At 36.0% G+C, this 14,619-nt stretch overlaps 2 protein-coding genes across 2 annotated transcripts; one reads left to right on the top strand and one right to left on the bottom strand.

The window, feature by feature from the left end:
- Positions 1-803: 803 nt before the first annotated feature.
- LOC147514294 (L10-interacting MYB domain-containing protein-like) lies at positions 804-1,530 on the top strand. Its single transcript, XM_086594361.1, has 2 exons — positions 804-1,279; positions 1,365-1,530. The coding sequence occupies exons 1-2, from the start codon at positions 938-940 to the stop codon at positions 1,524-1,526; spliced, it is 504 nt and encodes a 167-aa protein (XP_086450487.1). The 5' UTR covers positions 804-937; the 3' UTR covers positions 1,527-1,530.
- Positions 1,531-4,031: 2,501 nt separating this feature from the next.
- LOC147514293 (polynucleotide 3'-phosphatase ZDP-like) lies at positions 4,032-9,256 on the bottom strand. The gene is given in 3 exon segments (XM_086582415.1): positions 4,032-4,293; positions 8,631-9,078; positions 9,081-9,256. Coding segments are annotated over 2 exon segments (579 nt in total). The 5' UTR covers positions 9,223-9,256; the 3' UTR covers positions 4,032-4,293; positions 8,631-8,641.
- Positions 9,257-14,619: the final 5,363 nt, after the last annotated feature.

Below are 14,619 nucleotides of genomic sequence, written 5' to 3'. Positions count from 1 at the left end.
CTCTTAATTAGTTGGCTTAGAGTACTCTATCTTGAAACTTAATAGTACTGTACTTAATATTTATTCAATTCCCAAGCTACTCAGGCCCCCTTTGTATCTCTGTTTTCAAGCTCCCACCGAAATTATTAAAAATCTAAAACGACCAATTTGATGTGGATATTGCAAGAGGTTCCATATATTATTATATGTCGATAGACCAACCACACCAAAAACTCAATGTGCTTAAGAAACTATAAGCTATAGCAGACATCCCGCATGCTTGAGATTGAGGAACGAGTGAGAATATGTAGGGAAAAAAGTGGAACAGTGTCCGGGCGTCTGGCTATTGCAAGTGCTAAAACATTCTAAATTTAGTAGGTGACTTTAGGATTTAAACTTACAAGTCACCCTTGTTCATCCCATAGGCACATACTTGGTTCGGTGTGAAAAAGATTGCCCGATGAATGATTGTAGCCCTCACACTCATAGTTTCCTACTCATTTTAAGATTCACTAATCACTATATATATATTAGGCATGTAGCTACTCACGGTGCTATTTTTTTAGGTGTCTTGCAACTCCTTAACAGGCCATGTCGTTTTAGATGGTATATATATAGTGTCGTGATTTATCTTCATAATTCACGAAATTTAAGGTTAGTTCATGTGGGAGAAGAAAGAGACAGTGTGTGCCTATCGGTTGTACATGATGAATGGGCGGCGCTTTATTAGTGGGAGAAGAAAGAGAGCTGTGTGCCTATCAGTTGTACATGATGAAACTTACGAGTCCACTCCCTGTATCCATTTCAATGATGTCCAAACTATTTTTATTTTTTTTATTTATTTGTGTGATATTGTAGAGAATTGAGAACTCGCACTTTATATATATTTTCAGCTAATTTGGGTTATACTCTTTGCGCCACTCGACCACTGAATTATTATGTTTTTAACTTTGAAAGAATGGAGAAAGAGACACAGAATGTTAAAGGCCAAAGCAGTAAGAGGACGGTGTGGACGCCTCCAATGGATAAAAATTTTATGAAACTTATGGTGGCGCAAGTGCATGATGGACAATACCTTGATGGCCAATTTAGTAAACATGCTTGGAAGCATATAGTACAGCAGTTCAAAGCTAAATTTGGTCCCAATTATGATCTAGAAATTTTAAAGAATCACTATAGAGCATTGAAGAAGAACCATAGTGCTATAAGAACTTTAATTGATCAAAGTGGATTTGGCTGGGATAATGATAGAGAAATGGTGTATGCTGATGATGACCAGGTTTGGGATGATTATGTCAAGGTGATTTTCTTACTTTACTTTAAGAACTTTTTGTCTTCCAAAGAACCATAATTCATCACTAGAAAATTATGTTCACCATATGCAGGCACACCCGGATTTCGGAATTTGGAGAACTAAGTCTATTACAGGATATGAGGACTTGTGCATAATATTTGGTGATGGTGGGGCTAGTGGGAAACATAGTCGTGCGCCTAGTGAGAAAGTTATGAACCATGAAAAACATATTCTGAAGATGCGGGGAATCTGAATGGAGAGGGTCCCAAAGTCCACTTGTTGGTTCCGATGATTTGGGTAATAATACTCTAAAACCGATCAATTTGGACCGATGAGTTTGAAGCTTGTGCCCAACTCAAAAAGAGGCGACCAAAGATGATGCCAAACCATCATGATTCTAAAAGCCGCGTCCTAAAAGCACCGGAGAGGGTATGGTAGATGCTATTCAAAGCATGGCAACAAAGATTTACCAAATAGCAAACAAGAAGAAAGAAATTGCAACACCTAATTCTGAACCATCGTCACGGAAGCAAAGTTGATTGTTGAATTAGAAGCCATTCCCCGATCTTGATGACCGTGATTTCATGCGAGCCTTGGATTTCTTAGAAGATGAAAAGAAAGCAAGGGTGTTCATGGGGCTGCGTATGGAAAGGCGAAAGGAATGGTTGCTTTATCAATTTGAAGAAAAGTGATAAGCAAGTTTATAACTTATTTTTTTGTTGATCCCCAATATATTTGATGTGGAAAAATGCATACTTTGTTTGTTGGTCTATTGGAGATCATTAGGTGTCCAGGTGTCGTAGACTTTATGAGTCTAGTAGTATATATTTTGCAAGGGTACGTATTGGATATATATTTATTTTGTTAATTATGGTCACTTATGGGAATGCAAAATTTGCTTGATTGAACATGTGTTTGTTCTATGTATTTAATGAGAATGCAAAACTTATTTGACCGTGAAGTTTGTTCTATTTATGCAATGGAGTAGTATTTTTATATTTGCTATGAAAATTATGTTTATCAGGTGTTATGTAATACAACTTAAATATATTATTTGCTTAATAAATGTGTTGTTGAGGGGGCTATACTATGTCTGACGACTCTGATGAAGAAGATATGATAATGCAAGCAGCATGTGTTACTACCATGTTAACAGCTGGTTATTATCAATATTATGTCAGTAAAATTCCTTGCCGCACTTCGGCTCTTAGTGGCGCAGAGTGGGTTGAAGAAGTGCTTACTGGACATGGTGCGGTGCCAAGAAAACTTTCGTATGGAAAAACCGTGTTCTTGCGATTGTGTGATATTTTACAAACGAAAGGTCTACTCACTCACTCGATACAAAGATGCAGGTTGAGGAACAACTAGCAATATTTATGTATACAATTGGTCATAACGAACGTGTCGAACCATTCAAGAACGTTTTCAGCGATTCGAGAAACTATTAGCCGCCACTTCAACAATGTCTTGAATGCAATAGTAGCACTATCCAAGATTTTCTACAACCAGCCAGGGATCTAGTACTCCTCCGAAATTCTTGGACGGTGGTTATAGATTTTATCCATTTTAAGGTATTGACTACGTATGATTATAATTTTTTTTAAACTTAAATTGCATGATGCATTTTAAATAGTTTGTTTTTTTTTTATTACTTAAAATATACGTCTATTAGGATTGTGTTGGAGCAATAGATGGAACACATATCCCTGCATTGATTGGTTCAAAGGAGAGAGTTCCTTTTATAAATAGGAAAGGAATTGTTACGCAAAATGTTTTGGTGGCATGTTCGTTTGACTTGCAGTTTCAATATGTTATTGCCGGTTGGGAAGGTTCGACTCTGATTCACGCGTTTTAAATTCAAAGACTAACAAGGGAAGACAAATTACAAGTACCAAGGTACATAATGCTTATTATTATGTTAAATCTTGTGGATTCTTTTGTCATGCTTAATATTCCAAAACCCTTTATACTATTTGAACATGTTTATGATCATAATGCTTAATTTGATTTAATTTGAAATGTAGGTAAATATTATTTGGCTGATCGCGGGCTATGCCAATGCACCAAATTTTATTGCTCCATTTAAGTGGCACTCGTTATCATTTAAAAGAATTTGGAGTGTTGCATCCTACAAATTACAAAGAGTTATTCAATCTTAAGCCATTCATCTTTGAGGAATACTGTTGAACGTATCATTGGAATCTTGAAAAAGCGGTTTGCTATTTTGGCTCTTCCACCTCCATATCCGTTTGAAACACAAGTAAAGATAGTAATAGCATGTTGCATTCTACACAATCACATACTGAAGAGAGAAACATAATGATGAATTTTTTTGATAAGGATCAAAGAGAGCAAGAAGAACTTGAAGGAGACTCGAATGAGGAGACAAGATCTAGAAAACCTTAGTAGAAATAGAATACGAGAAATTGCATCGATTATAGAAAGTCTATTGCCATTGCAATGTGGAATGACTATTGTGACTATCACAATGCAGATTGATGTAATACTTTTGATTTTGCTTTGGATTTGTTTCATGTTAAGAATGAAATGACCAGTTATACTTGTTTCAAATTAAATATTTTGTGGAATTGTTTTTTTTTTTTTTTGGGTGAGAATATGGACATTGTATTTAAGTTATTATTTTCTTTGACTTATAATGTTCTATTATTTTTTTTTCAAATATGTAACAGGTTATCGATTAATAATGAGATACAATGTGAACCAAACAATGGGCATGCTGAACTTGTGATGAGAACAATTGGCAGCCAAACAACTTCCAGATTAACCTGCTTTAAGTTGCACATCTACAGAATTAGATCAGCTAATCCAGGTTGGCTACTACAAATTTTTCTACTGCCAAACAGAGCCTCAATCTTTGCTACTCATGGCTATTTAAATGGAATTAATGCTCCTGGTAGACGTTCACCACCAAATGGAAACTGTACCGGAGGAGACTCCTTGAGGGAACCTTACATTGTTTCTCATAATCTACTCCTCGCACACACGCGGGCTGTTAATATCTACAAAACAAAGTATCAGGTGAAAATAGTTCAGAACATTTCTTATTGTGTCAAAGAGATCAAAGAAAAGGCTGTTAGGCAATTAAGGATGACATAAAGATGTATATAGATACAGATACAAAGATTTCAGGGAGCATTCCTTGTAAGTAAGAGTAAGCTGGATTGTTTATTTGCTTATTATCTTGTAGGAAAAGCAAAAGGGGATGATTAGAATATCTTTGCACTCGGATTGGTACATGCCTTACTCTTCTTCCCAGGAGGTTGTGGATGCAACTCAAAGGGTCTTAGACAACACGTTCGGCCTGTATGCATGTGTTTCTCTCTTTAACATTTGACTACAAATACATAGATTATTTTCTTAAACCTTCTCCCCTGTTTTGACAATGTTGTTGATATCACCGCCTATGACAGGTACATGGACCCAATAGTGATTGGAGATTATCCCTTGTCAGTGAAACAGTTGGTTCGAGATCGATTACCAGTAGTTACTGATCAAGAATCAAAAGACATTAAGGGTTCTTTTGACTACATTGGGATAAATCACTATGTAGAAACATATGTCATGAACAATTCAACTTTTGTTCCGCCCCTCCAAGCGATAATCCTAGCCAAGAAGAGCCCGACGACCCCAAACTTCCGGATACCTTTGCAATCACCACGAGAAAATTTTCCTCCTGTTTGAGGTCTCCTACCACCTGCTGTTTTTACTCAAGAACTTCAGGTTATGTAAAACATGACTACTAATTTCAGAAAGATTTTTAACTAACCACAATGTCGCTAAACGTGTCAATAACTACACTTATTAGGAAAAGAAATGGATGCATAATGTCCGCCAACACCAACCCCCACTGCAAAGATATATTGCTTTGATGGATCTTCAGGTATCCATCAATGTAACGCCCCCAAACCCACTATATCCTAGCTAACCAGCCGAAGATATAATTAGTCGGAGAGCCCAGCTACTTGATCGTCTCGACAAGTGCCAAGGCAGTTAAGTAACCAGTTTACAAAATGAAACAATTACAATAAGTCAACTATGGGTGATAACTAACAAATATAAAACAAAAATAAAGTGTCCAAGTTCTAACCCGAATAATATCCCAACTTCTCTCTCCACGTGGTCAAGATTCAAACACCTGCAAAATCTGCAAGGGCGTAAAAACCACGCGCCTAGCAAGTAATATCCACGAACTAGTCTTTTCAAATCTAAATAAAATATACCAAGCATATCATATAAAACCGAGCCAACACACACTTAATTCCAAATATACATACTTGCAAATACTGACCAGTAGAAATATTTATCAACTATATAAGATGTGGAAAACAAGTGAACTCAACAAGTGCAACGTATGCAAATGATCCCAAACACTTTACATAGTATATAGCTCAAAACTCAGAAAGTGCATCATCGTCATCAAATAATAATTCATTCATCAACACAAGTCAGAATAAAGAACTAAAAGCACAACAACACAAATAAAACCAATTTCAGTTTAATCATATGGGTTCAACATACAATAAACAAACTCAGCAGGAAAAGGGATTACACGCACATTAATTATTGTAATCCACGCTTCCAATCTCAATTTAAAATGCACAGTAAAAGTGTCGACATCTAAGTCAAAACTAGACTTGGTCATAATTTATTTAAACGAAACAAAAGCTTGTAGATATACTTGCCTTCTCGCCGATATAACATAAACCTCTTGGTACTCGGTATTGGATTTCATTGACCCATTTGTGATGATTGGTTCTTCCTCCAACTTTAGCTAGTAGCTCCAAATCAGACCATAGAATCAACAATGAATACAAATACGACAAGACAACATTTTAGGCCCATCATAATTGCTCGAGCAAACAAAGTGAGACCAAACCCACAAATAACCTATGAACTCAAGACTGACACAAACTTTGCACGAACCACGGAATAATCGGTAACTATGTTGAACCCGAAAGCTTACTTAACATATATATCAAACATCAATAGAATAAATACATACTTTATTTAAAATAAAAAGATGAGGCAGTAGAGATACTTGCCTTCAAGTCGATAAAGAAATGAATCCAAATGAAATTATTCTCCAAGTATATGATTCAAATACCAATCTTTGGTTGGCTGACTTTGCTCCTCCGCCAACTGTTAGCACTTTCAAATCTCCAAAATAATACCCACTCTAAAAGAAATCGAATTAGATAAAACCCCAAGCTAAAAATCTAAGATTACCAATGATTCGTCACTCCATCTCTTCACTATTAACTGATTTTCTTTGTGGAGGTATAAGAGACAACAAAAAGGGATCACTAAACTCAAGATGAAATGAACAAGAAGATATAGGAATATTTTCCATAAGCTTGGTCTTCGATTTTGGTCTTTTCCGGTTTTCCCCCAATAACCGACTCACTTTTGGTAAGTGAAGACATGAGAAAGAACTACATTGGTTTGGTTTGGTGCCAGACCCTCGCTCTTCCATCCAAACCAATATGGCTATATCTATACAACTTAAGGAAGATTTCTGCAAATACGTTTTTCTAAACGGCAGATGCATTTCTGCTAGAGTCTTCAACATGCACATCCTTCTTCGATGCTATTGCCTTAGGTCTTCAGTGTACAACAGAGCAATTCATAAGACAAGTTCGACTATGATAACAATACTTCTTTAACATTATTCCTTGGATGTCGTCCATCTTCGCCAGTTAAAGTTAACAAGTGAGCTCTTTACCCTCAAAGTCAAACGTATTGTGAAAAATGCTATATTGCTCTATGGTTGTGTAGCAATAGAATCATGCTCACGCAACTTCGGCCTACGGGACAGGAGGAATAACTGATTCAGAGAGAAAGCAGAGGAAGCTTGACGCTTATGATATACTCATATGCCTACATGATTTTTCTATGATGCAGCTTTCTTATTTGAGTTGTGTTCATTCCATGAGCATCTTTTTACTGCCAATAACCAGTTAACCACTGCACATCTAACCCTCTTATTACTTGTTTTTCCCTCTTGAAACAGCAGAAGCTTTAGCAGGGCAGGTGACGGAAGAAAATCTTGAAAAGCGAATGATTTATCCACCAATTTCTAATATCAGAAAATTTTCAGCACATATCGCAGCTAAAGTAGCCACTAATGCATATGAGCTTCGTGAGCTTCGTCACACCAAATTAGTTCACATAAAGTATGACCCTATTAAATTGTAGAACTATGTGCTTAATACTTTATTCATTCCAACAGGTTTGGCTACTCATCTTCCTCAACCTAAGAATCTTTTAAAGTTTGCGGAAAGCTGCATGTACATCCCTATCTATTGAAGGTATTGTTAACTGGGAAAGAAGATTTATGTTGCCAAATCAGAACTTCAAATTTTCAAGCTGCTTCTTCTGTGTTTTACCCCCTTTTTCTTTTTTGGCTGTAAATTTTGGTTTGTAAATCTAGCTAGACTTCAGGTTGTTGTTTTATGCTCTCAATGTTTATTTACTTGAATATGGTGTAACTTTGTTATATAATTCCAGATCTGTTTTTTAACAGCATTGACTACTAAGCAGCACATACTGTAGTTTAGATTTTAAACATAAGAGAGTAAGAGACTGTGACTACTGCGAATTACATTCAGAATTGTATTTGCAACTATTTGTGAAATATGTATGTTGTAACTTTAAGAACAAAACATTCTTTGTGGCAACAAATTAAAACCTATAAGTTGTAGCAAAATAATGAACTAATTTGCAATCATGTAACTAATTCATAACTAAGCCGAATCATAAGCCCGAGCAGAGGTCTCAGTAAGGGTATTCTTCTACTAGTAATAATATCACTTCAATCCCTGTTGGGGTAACTGGCAAGGGCGCATATTCTCATAGAACCATACAGTTGCTACAATCTACAGTAACTTTAGAATGAGGAGTGCATACAAAGGATCGCAGTGATAACCCTACTAAAAGAGACGTTTTGCTCAGATAGGACAAGGACAAATTCTAATAGCAGGTAGGTGCTTAGTCTGGTCAAAAGAATAATCGGAGAAAGAAGTAAAGAAGCGAGATGCTTCATTTTCTACCATTAATCTGGAAACTTACTTTGTCTGTTTTAATTTTTCCTGTTGTCTGATCAAGTAAACAAAGTTTTATAATGTATCTATTTTGTTAAGAACACTTCAACATAAATCTTTACCTAAGTCCCAAAGAGTTAAACATAATGAACACTACCAGAAACCTTTATATACCAAAGAGTTAAATAGAACTAGCAACTTCAACAGTTGCACACAGAGTTATCAAACAAGTATAGCTCAAAAACTACACAAAACTTAGATCCAGGACCAAAACAACCAAATTAAAGTAGCCTTACCAAACATCAGTCTACACTTCAAAATAATCCTCAGGAACATAAAACTTCAGTCCAATCGCCTCCGCAAATTTGATATCTGCATCACTATGATCACCAACTCTCCCCGCACCCTCAACATAAAACGACTCATCCATATCAATCTCGTTCCCAGAATTAAGATGCTTCTCCATTAATCTCCACATTCCAGTTTTAGGCCTCCGATCTTCTCCTCCATAACCACAAGCTATAAACACCTGAACCGGCACTCCAACGCGCTTAATGAAATTATTCAACCTTCCAACCTTGGAATCAATCACAACTTTTCTTTTATTCTTCCACCTATCAATATTCGATTCATTTGTAAATATTACAACCTTATAACCATCTTCATGCAAACTTTTCATACAATCATACATTAATGACCATGCATTCTCACCAACTATCTTCACATTAGTCTTCGCAAGACACAATTAAAATCAAATGCAGCAATCTTCTTAGAATCAACTAAACTTTCATCTCTCTCTAAAAATATAACAGTCTTAAAAGCTTTCCATTTATTCATCAATGTAATACCCTTATACTCATTCTTCACATCAGAATCACTAAACACCATCTCTATCTCCCCACCCTTTGTTTTCTTCCCAGTTATTTATATTAAGGCATCTGCAGAGAAGCAAAGTCAAGATGAGTCAAGAGAATGAAGTCAAGACAAATAATGGCTTAGACATTTCAAAGAGATTCTGGAACCCGATTTTTGTAACCCAATTAGGATTAGTATATAAACGAGAGAATGTAATGATTCATTTTCTTGAGAAATCAAAATCATTTTTCCATTGTGTTTTTTATTTCATTTTGGTATCGAGCTAAAAATAAGCCTCCTACAGAAACTCAATTCTCATTTTTCAATTTCAATCAATCAAGATGACAAGAACAAATCAACCCAATTTACCTTCATCAAATCCCAATTTAGCAATCAATGGAGTTGAAAATCAACCAATTCCTCAAATCAATGATCAAGTTAATGAAGTCAATCCTCAAATCAATGCCGATGCTCTCAATCCGGCTTCTTCTAATCGAAATCAAGATTCTATGAATAATTTCAATGTTACTGCACCATTTCTTCAAAATCATCATCAAGAACAGAATTCTCACTTGAATTTCAATATGAATCAAGGGTTTCATCATCAACAACATCAAGATTCTTCACAATTCAATCAACATCATGGTTATTATGGTTCAATTTCAAATCAAAGCTCTAATTTCACAGGATTCAATGCTCCAATTGCTGTTCCACCGTCAACGAGCTCTTATTCATTTCAAAACATCGCAAACATGGTTCCTCTCAAGCTCAAACGTGAGAATTATTTGATGTGGAAGCAGTTATTCTTACCAGTATTGAACACTTATGATCTTATGGGTCTCATTGATGGTACTGATCTCTGTCCACCCAAATTTCTTACAAATAATAATGGAAATATTATGAATATTGTTAATTCCAATTATGTTGCTTGGATTAAAAGAGATCAAATGCTGTTAATTTGGATCAATGCTACATTGTCGGAGGAAATTTTGCCTTATGTTGTGGGGTTACCAACTGCTAGAGATTTATGGATTACATTAGAAAAAGCGACTTCGATTACAATTTCTCAGTAGCACATGTTATGCAATTAAAGAATCGATTACAAGATTTGAAGAAAGGAGAATCATCCATGGTGAGTATCTTCAAAAGATAAAGATTATCAGCGATAGTTTAGCGAAAGATCGGGATCACCGTGGTAGATTCCGACTTGATATATCATACTTTGAGAGGATTACCCGATGAATACAATTCATTTACCACATCTATTAGAACTAGATCAAACAATGATCCGATTCGGCTGAGGAGTTACATGGGTTACTTCTAAATGAGGAAATTACAATTCTACAAAGAACTAGAGGATTTATCAATCTTTGGCGGATACATCAAGCCTTTGCAGCTTTCAATGTGTCAAACAGAGGAGCTTATAATTCAAATAGAGGAATTGGTAGAACTGGAAATGGCAGAGGTTATGGAAATGGCAGAGGTTATGGCAATGGTCAATATAGAGGCAGAGGTTATTCCAATAATATTGGAAACAATTCAAGTTATCAAAATGGAGGAGGATATACTAATGGATATAATGGATATAATAATGGAAGTGGAGGAGGCTATAACAAAGGTTCTGCACCAACTTCTGGGTCCTCAAGACCACAATGTCAGATCTGTAATAAATTTGGTCATATAGCTTTGGACTGTCACAATCGAATGAATCACAGCTTCATTGGTAGAATACCACCTGCCAAACTTGCCATGCTTGCAAGTTTCAATGATATTGAACCTCAGTTTAATGATTCTCAGTATCACAGTGCTCATCAAGATTCTCAGTTTTACAATACTAATCAAGTTGGTTCTTATCAGCATAATGATTCATCCCAAAGATGACTTCATACCTTCACATCAAGCTTCCACTTCACGAAAAAATGATTCATTACGGTATCGTCTACACGGAGCATCTAATCACCTTACGGTGGATCTTAACAATCGGCTTCTCATTCAGATTATCAAGGCAAAGATAAAGTCTTTGGTTGGTAATGGACAAGGTTTGCCAATTCTTCATCTTTGTTCTACTTCTTTTCATACTTCCAGTTCTAAACATGTCTTTCATCTTAAAAATATTTTGCATGTTCCTACTATAAAACACAATCTCCTTAGTGTACATAAATTTGTCTCGACAATCATTGTATGCTTATTTTTACTCCCAATGCATTTTTGTCAAGGACATGGCATCGGGGAGGATTCTTTTCAAGGACAAACTAAGAATGGTCTTTATCCTTTGCAACCGCCATCCGCATCTCATCGGTTCATTCACCTCCAACCGCTTTCTTTTCAAATAAAGCATCAAGTTCAACTTGGCATAGTAGACTTGGACATCCTGCATCTCCTATTCTTCACAAGCTTGCTCAAACAAAGTGCATAGATGTTCAAAGTCAGTCTAGTAAAATTTCTTTTTGTAATGATTGTGCTGTAGGAAAGATTACAAAACAACCTTTTGTATCTTCAGTTTGTAAATCTACTATTCCCTTGCAATTGTTACATATGGATCTTTGGGGTCCATCTCCAGTAATTTCAGTCAATGGTAATAGATTTTTTGCCACTATTGTTGATGATTATTCCAAGTATTGTTGGATTTTTCCTTTACAATATAAATCTCAGTTCTGTTCTGTGTTTGAATCTTTTAAATCCTTTATAGAGAACTTTCTTTCTCATAAAGTCAAAATTGTCAGATCTGATAATGGAGGAGAATTTGTGAGTGACCAACTTGAAAATTTTCTATATACCTCAGGCATTGCTCATCAATTCACTTGTCCACATACTCCAGAGCAAAATGGAGTTGTGGAAAGAAAACACAGGCATATTTTGGATATGTCTAGAACTTTAATGTCGCAGTCTGGTATTCATTCAAAATACTGGGTAGATCTTTTCTCTACTGCAGTCTACCTTATCAACAGACTTCCTTCTCTTTCTTTGTCTTTTGTCTCACCTTGGGAAAAGATTTTTCACAGAAAACCAAACTATTCAATACTTAAAACCTTTGGTTGTACTTGTTATCCATGGTTGAAACCCTACACTCACAACAAATTAGAACTAAGATCTAAACCTTGTGTCTTCATTGGATATTCTTTAAACCATAAAGGTTACAAATGTCTACATATTGATTCTGGTAGGGTTTATATTTCAAGACATGTTGTTTTTAATGAACAAGAATTTCCTTTTAAATCAACAACTTCCACATCATCTCATGCTATTGACTTGTCTCAACTGTTCTCAAAACCTGTATCTCTTTTCCCTACCATTTCTGTATCTTCTGCTTCTGAATTGAAGCCATCCCCTGTTCCTTCTGTTCCCTCTGTTCAATCTTCACCTGTCAAAGTAACTTCATCTTCTATTGTTCCCTCTCAAACTCCTTGCAATGTGTCTAACACTCATCAGATGCAAACAAGAGCTAAACAAGGTATATTCAAACCTAAAGCTTTTCACACACCAAAACATCATTTACCTCATGCTTTACATGTTACTCTTTCTGAAATTCCTCCTACTCCAACTTGTTTTTCTCAAGCCATCAAACATTCTGATTGGAAAGATGCTATGGTCAGTGAATTTAATGCACTTATGAAAAATGGAACTTGGATCCTAGTACCCCCTTCTGCAGCTCAGAATATAGTTGACAATAAGTGGGTGTTTAGATTGAAGCAAAGGGCTGATGGCACAATTGATAAACACAAGGCAAGGCTGGTTGCCAAAGGCTTCAATCAACAATATGGCTTTGATTATCTAGAGACTTTCAGTCCTGTGGTGAAACCTACCACTATCAGACTTATTTTATCTCTTGCAGTCAATTTTAATTGGGAAATCAGGCAGTTGGATGTTTCCAATGCCTTTCTTCATGGACATTTAAAGGAGCAAGTATACATGAAGCAGCCACAAGGGTTTGTTGATCCTATGAAACCACATTATGTGTGTCAACTGCTAAAATCCATTTATGGCCTCAAACAGGCACCTAGAGCCTGGTATGAAGAACTCTTTCAAGCATTGCTAGCTATTGGTTTTACTACATCTGCAGCAGATCATTCTTTGTTTATCAAGCAAGATATGAAGTCAGTCACTTATATCTTAGTATATGTAGATGATATACTAATTACTGGGAGTTCCAAAGCTGCTTATCTACAAGTCATAAGTCAATTGAGCTCTTCATTTGCCATGAAAGATTTAGGATTACTTCATTACTTCTTGGGATTGGAAGCGGTCGAGGATTCGGAGGATTTTCTTATGTCGGACCAAATACACCTATGATTTGCTCAGGAAAGCTAATATGATAGATTCCAAACCTGCACTAACTCCTTTCTCCTCTAGCTGCAAGTTGGATTCTCATTCAGGTGATATTCTTGCAGAACCTACAGTCTACAGGTCCTTAGTAGGTGCACTTCAATATTTGACATGGACCAGACCTGACATCTCCTTTCTTTGTTAATCAAGTTTGTCAATTCATGCATTGTCCTAGATCTCATCATTTGGCAAGAGAGTTAAAAAGAATTATCGATATCTTAAAGGCACCATTGACTATGGAGTATGGTTTACAAGAAGTTCTGTTGGTATTCAAGCATACACTGATGCTGACTGGGCTGGTTGTCCTATGGATAGAAGGTCAATTACAGGGTTTTGTGTTTTTCTAGGGAATAATCTCCTTTCTTGGTCTGCAAAGAAACAGCATACAGTAGCTAGATCTAGCATGAAAGTTGAATATAGGTCTCTAGCACATACACAATTTGCAGAGATTTATTGGATATGCCTTCTGTTGCAAGATTTACATATTCCTTTATTAAAGCCTCCTCTTATTCATTGTGATAATATAAGTGCTATTGCATTGGCCAATAATCCTATCTTCCATGCCCGCACTAAGCATGTGGAGATAGATTACCATTACATAAGGGAGTTAGTTGTAAATAAAGTTGTTGATGTTCAATATTTATGTACAAAGGATCACCGGTTGGCGGATCTATTTACTAAAGGACTTTCTTCTCGGAGATTTCAGTTGTTGTTATCCAAGCTTTTCGGTGATCTCTAATCCCTTCAGCTTGAAGGGGGGTATTAAGGCATCTGCAGAGACGCAAAGTCAAGATGAGTCAAGAGAATGAAGTCAAGACAAGTAACAGCTTAGACAGCTCAGCAGATTCTGCAACTGATTTTGTAACTGAATTAGGATTAGTATATAAACAGAGAATGTAACAGATTCATTTTCTTGAGAAATCAAAATCATTTTTCCATTGTGTTTTTTATTTCATTTATTTAGCCTCCGATTTCTTCCGCTTTTCGTTTGGGACTTTTCGCGAAATTTATCAACGATTCTTGATCAGTTGAGGTTACTAATGAAAAGCCAGTAATATTTTGAACTGAATTGAGGGAGGACGGAAAGCAATTTAAGTGGTGCCATTT

Source organism: Coptis chinensis, chromosome 2, assembly GCF_015680905.1.
Source record: "Coptis chinensis isolate HL-2020 chromosome 2, ASM1568090v1, whole genome shotgun sequence".
In the NCBI taxonomy this organism is placed as follows: domain Eukaryota; kingdom Viridiplantae; phylum Streptophyta; class Magnoliopsida; order Ranunculales; family Ranunculaceae; genus Coptis; species Coptis chinensis.
This window is presented reverse-complemented; position numbering and strand designations above follow the sequence as displayed.

What these genes read in the sequence shown, in the direction of transcription:
- LOC147514294 (XM_086594361.1), top strand. Translation starts at nt 938, where the DNA reads ATGGAGAAAGAGACACAGAATGTTAAAGGCCAAAGCAGTAAGAGGACG. An exon ending in TTTGGGATGATTATGTCAAG is followed by an intron (nt 1,280 to 1,364) that starts GTGATTTTCTTA and finishes CACCATATGCAG; the next exon opens with GCACACCCGGATTTCGGAAT.